The sequence below is a fragment of the Seriola dumerili genome, unplaced genomic scaffold, assembly GCF_002260705.1.
Source record: "Seriola dumerili isolate Sdu_G_001 unplaced genomic scaffold, Sdu_1.0 BDQW01002628.1, whole genome shotgun sequence".
Taxonomy (NCBI): domain Eukaryota; kingdom Metazoa; phylum Chordata; class Actinopteri; order Carangiformes; family Carangidae; genus Seriola; species Seriola dumerili.
This window is the reverse complement of record NW_019176883.1, coordinates 167,892-173,386: the sequence shown is the minus strand read 5'-3', so window position 1 is coordinate 173,386 and position 5,495 is coordinate 167,892. Positions and strand designations below refer to the sequence as shown.

Sequence of the window (5,495 nt, the reverse complement as noted above, 5' to 3'; positions counted from 1 at the left end):
TACTACAGGGTACAAGTTCTGGGAAACAAAACTGAACAACCTTGTTTTTATTGTGTAAAAAGGTGGTTTATAGGAGCAGTTTGAGTGAATTACAGAGGATTTTAATTATGTCTGTTTATGTTTGTTGTGTGTGTTTATCCTGGTTTTGTCTGTTTTTCTTTCTCTCTGGTCTCTCTTGATCTCAGTGAGATTACCAGATTAAATAAAAGTTTGAACAAAAAAAAAAGAAAAGAAGAAAGATGGCAGTCTACAAAACCCGACTGATTCCCACTGGGAAGTTGAAAGACGAGGTTGGTGGACCATGTACTAACTCAAAAAGAAACCAGTTAAGGTTTATCATTTAAGATTCAATGCTGGTGTCAAAAAGCATTTTAATAATGCATGTTTTTCAAGCATAAACAAGACAAGGTTCACAAATCATACACAGTGCGTTCAGAAAGTATTCACACCCCCTTTAATGTTGCAACCTTATGCTGAAATCATTTAAATTCACTTTTGAGGGAAATGTATATATATATTATGAACTATTTTGAATGCACTGTACTTTTCCAGACCCAGTGCAATTACAGGTAGTGCAGGATCATGTGAACCAGGGGTGAAGGTGGATCTGGTCCAGAGTGGTGCGCTCCTCAGGGATTACAACCAAACACATCTTCAAGAAATCCTGGCAGTCTGAGAACAAAGAACAGATCAGGCTGGAAGCTGCAGTGATCCACTGTGACATGGAAGAAAGATGCACGCTGTACAGTACTCTACTGTGTTGAGTACCTGTGTTGTCTTACCATGGGACAGCCTGCCGCTGATTTTAATTCCCTTGCGGAGGAACTTGCGGGTGAAGAACTGTTTGAATCCATCCAGCATTTCATAGAGCAGTGCCCCCAACTGCCAGACTGTGGTGGGGCCGGCCTCGTACGTCCCATCCATGTAAAACTCTGGAGGAGCGTAGGCAGAGGTTCCTGCAACATGCAAGACAGATGGAGATGGAGGATGAGGAGCGGACTAAGATTTCCTCATCAACAGGTGATCCACAGATGAATGAAACGCAGGAGCAGAGGCCAGACGTCGTACCAGAGAAGGAGCGGTAAGGTCTCCTCCTCACAACGCAGCCACATCCAAAGTCTATGATCCGCACTCGAGGGCCGTCGGAGCTGGTTTCTATCAGAATGTTTTCTGATTTCAGGTCACGATGGAAGACTCCCTTCGAATGCATTTCTCTGGCTGCCTCCACCAGCTGCCTCATGATGTTCTGAGATAAAGAGTCAAGAGTCAAATTGTTTTCTCAACCAGTAGCCATTAGTTACAACTTAAAGGTCCCATATAGCATAAAGGTCTCTGTCCATGTGTTGTTTGATTATAGATCAGGTCTAGGTTCTATATTAATACTGTGAAAGTATCAAAGCCTCAGTCCACAAAGAAATGCACACAGCCTGTATTCAGAAATTGAGCCTCAAAAAAGGCCATCAGGATTTCTGTAACTTTGTGATGTCACAACAAAGCAGTCACCACTCTCAGCCACTCCCCAAGCTCCGCCCACCTGGACCCATCATCCAACCTTGCAGGATTTGGTTTCTCTGAGTGTTTTACCTGAAATCTGCTACATTTTTATTAGACCACTCAGAAAACATTCAGCCAATCAGAAGAGATGCTCAGAGCCTCCTCTCTTCTGATTGGCTCAGTGACCTGTTGTTACTACAGCTCCAGAGAGAAGCCTGAGAGAGGAGATGTAAAACTACACTGAGATGGTTTTTGGTTGTTAAAACCACAAATATATCTTCTTATGAATCAATACTTCAAATAAAACACAGAAGAAGTAGAAATGATGGTGCTTAAAGAACCTTTTATGATTATATAAAGTGGTAATCAAATTCAAATTTTTAGCCCCCCCCCACACACACACACACACAGAAACAGGCTCCACCAGCTTCAGTACCTTCGCCACGTCTTCCTCCAGGGGCCCGTCGTTGTCCTGTAGGTATTCCAGCAGGTCCACACAGGGGAGTGGTCTTTCCATGACCAGAAGAACCTCCTGCTCTCGTTCATACCAGTCTAATAATGACACGGCTGCAGATGTGCCCACCGACTCTGGTCCACCTGCCGCTTTCAGCATGAGGAACACCTCCATGGGGACCATGCGGATCCTCCTATTTAGGACCTAAAGAAAAAAACAAAACACTAGTCAGTTGTAACACCTTCAATTTCTCCAATCAGGAACAAGTTATGTATCACCTGATTCACTCTACACCTGCTCAATTTAGTCTTTATTCCACATGTGAGGAGGTAGCACCTTGTGGCAGACACAGGTGATTTTAGAGGGAAAGACAAAAATAAATGAGGGGGGAAAAAAAACAACTTTCTTACCTGAAAATGAAACAGTTAAACTCTCTCTGCCTCTCTTTCTCTTCAAACGTCAGTCGTGTTTATCGTGAGTCTATTTGGATATCTTTCATGCTAGTTGTGAGTGCTAATGTCTTAGCTGTTAGCTGTAAGGTAAGCTAGTTCATGACTACAGTCTGGGTTAGTTGTAACAACACACACACACACACACACACACACACACACACCACTATGACCCATAATTACGTTTCGTTGCTAGGCGACATCTAGTGGTTGCAGTAGTTATGACAGGAGCAAAAGGAAAAGTGCGGCGACAAAGTCCGTGTTACGAGGAGGTTGCGGTGTGTAAGATTCCCGTGTGAAACCAGCTGTTTACATTGTAACCATGACAACAAATACAGTGTAGTGTCGAAGAAGTACTTATTTTGACCCAAATCCCCATCTTTATCTTCTCATCTTCTTCATCTTCTCTACAGTATCTATGGCGATGAAGGTACGTACGCCACTGTTGGTACAGTCCGCACGCTTATAATTGTAACCATGACAACCATTTCAGGAAACACTCCTATGGGTCGTATCAGTGAGTGTGTGTGTATGTGTGTGTGTGTGTGTGTGTGTGTGTGTGTTGTTGGTGCCGAGACATCAGATCAAGTCACTCACCATTGGTCGACTCTCCACATCTGCTTTAGGGACGTGTTTGATTGCCACCTACAGGTCAGAACCACGAACACTTTGGTGACGGTGACCGTGTGTGTTCAGTGTGTGTGATGTGAGAATACGGACTGTACGTTATACTTACCGGTAAATTATCAGTTTTTCTTTTGCCAGCGTAAACTGATCCGAAGCCTCCTTCTCCGAGCTTGTCCAGCTGCAGGTATTTGTCCTCGAAATCATCTACACACAAACACAAATGTGAAAAATGTCTATTGATCACATCACTACCTCTAACTGTGACCCCTGTACCTGTTTAAATTGATGATTATTTTAAGACAGGATTTTAAGACTTTTGCAGGATTAATATTTTAATATATTAACACAAGGTCCACAGTATGTAACTTCTGCCTCTCGGGGTCTGAGCTGAGCTCAACTTTTTTCTCTGATAACTTCAGATCCAGACGTCCGATGACTAAAATCCTTCATCTGGTTCAAATATAGAGTTGAAAACGACAGAGGTGTAAAAAGTGAATATGAAATGTGAGTTTAAACTGGATTAAAGTATATTTTCAGTTTCTCGCAGGAAACCACAACACTGACACATGATCATAAAGGATATGATATGAAAGATTAAAATCATGTATTTCTCTTGGTTTGAGAATTGCTGGAAACATTTGGGATAATGTAAGAACACAACTCGACATATATAAACATAGGTCTAGTTACTTTTAGACATTTTAATGAGGAAAGTTACATACTATAACTTTAATTAATTTGTTTAATCTTTGGAAAAGTTTTTGGGGCATGTGATTATTCACTCTCTGTACTCGAATAAGATGAAAATACTGATTACATCACATTAAGTAAATGAAATGTGGTTTCTGAGGTTTTCTGTAGGTTTTCTATCTGAGAGACAAAGACAGGACTCCCTGACTGTCTTGAAATGGTGAGACACTCAAAATTTCATTTCCCAAACTTTTGAAGCCAATTTCTAAGAACAAGATGATCGTATCACCAGAAAAAGAATCCACTGAAAGTCGATTAACAGGAAGTGGCGTTCTTACCACCGGCCTCTGTGACGTTCACTGACACCTTGTTTGATTCACCGATGCTGTTGCTGGAGTCAGCGTCTGTATTTCCATCCCTCTGCCTCTTACTGGGTGTCTCTGTTTCAGTGGCCTTCCTCTTGGTGCCTTTTGCCTCAGCTGCCTCCTCAGTGGGTTTTCTTACACTCCTCCGACTTTTCCTGGGTGACTCCTGGTCGGTGCTGACCTTCCTTTTGTTAGGATTGTCCCTCAGGCTGTTGGTGGGTTGGCTGGTGCTGCCACCGCTCTCTACAAAAAGCACAAACTCACTGAATATCTCACCAATGAATCTCCAGTCCTATCATGTTGATACTGGAGTTTTCTGCAAAATTCTGTGACGTTCATCACCAACATTTTTAAATTAAATGAATTTTCCTTACATCATCTCCACAATTATTCACCAGCAACTCACTAACCTACAAAGTGTAGCCTATCTGCAAAACCATATTACCATTAAACTCCAGTCATTCTGTCTATAATTCAAATTTTAAAAACCTTGTTTTTTATTAAAGCAAATGCAAAAGTTTCTGTAGCTTGACACAAGGAAAAATTAAAATCAAGAAATATTTACTTAACTTGCTTTCAAATCAGGTTGAAATGCTTTTAATGCACTTGATTTTTTCAACAAGAAATACGCTGAACTACAGACAAAATGACTTGATGAAAAGTAGCTGCAGCTGTTTACAAAGACTTCTCACTCACCTGAATCACTTTCAGAGGCCAAACTATTAAGATTGTTAGTGTCCATGTTATTTTTTGTAATTGTGCTCAATATCAATATTTGAGAAAATGCATGACTGACTGGTCAGACGTGACTGTGAGTGAAGTATTAGGTTCTTCTGCCTTAATTCTGTGGGTTTGTGACGTCACGTAGAACAGAATGTGACAATGTTGGAATGACACATTATGAGTAAGAACCTTTGTGGGTTCAACTACTACATTATCAAATTGACAATGTAGACGTGATACAGAACTATAACAAAACATGAAACAAAAAAAAGTCACATGCCAGCAACAGATGCCACTCAAGTGAGTTTATTGCAAAAAAAGTGTCAACTTGTTCACAGGTCATAACATAAACAAAAAAAAAAAAAAAGAAAATACACCACTATTCATGGGAAAGTGCAGGAATGTCAGCTTTAGTTTTGTAGATAACAGCTGCTTCAGTTTGGAGATGACGGTTCTTTACAGGCTGAATATAGAAGAACATGTGAACATGTGCAGAGAGAGGAAGTGTGCATGTTGCTTTCTACCAAACTCAGCAAGGGGATATCACAATGAAAGAGAAGCAGGGTGGTGGGGGGCGGGCTGGTCAAAGGAACTTCAGTTACAGTTGAGAAGACATGGTAAAATAAATATAAATAAAAATCATTCCTTCCCTTTTATGGCCCAAAATTATTTGTATTTTGTTCATTGCACAAA

The 5,495-nt window shown here is 40.9% G+C and overlaps 1 protein-coding gene across 1 annotated transcript; it reads right to left on the bottom strand.

The window, feature by feature from the left end:
* Positions 1–432: 432 nt before the first annotated feature.
* Positions 433–4,821, bottom strand: LOC111239412 (serine/threonine-protein kinase pim-1-like). Its single transcript, XM_022769290.1, has 8 exons — positions 4,776–4,821; positions 4,053–4,322; positions 3,134–3,228; positions 2,995–3,042; positions 1,931–2,152; positions 1,069–1,246; positions 783–956; positions 433–672 (listed from the first exon to the last, which is right to left on the bottom strand). The coding sequence occupies exons 1-8, from the start codon at positions 4,819–4,821 to the stop codon at positions 581–583; spliced, it is 1,125 nt and encodes a 374-aa protein (XP_022625011.1). The 3' UTR covers positions 433–580.
* Positions 4,822–5,495: the final 674 nt, after the last annotated feature.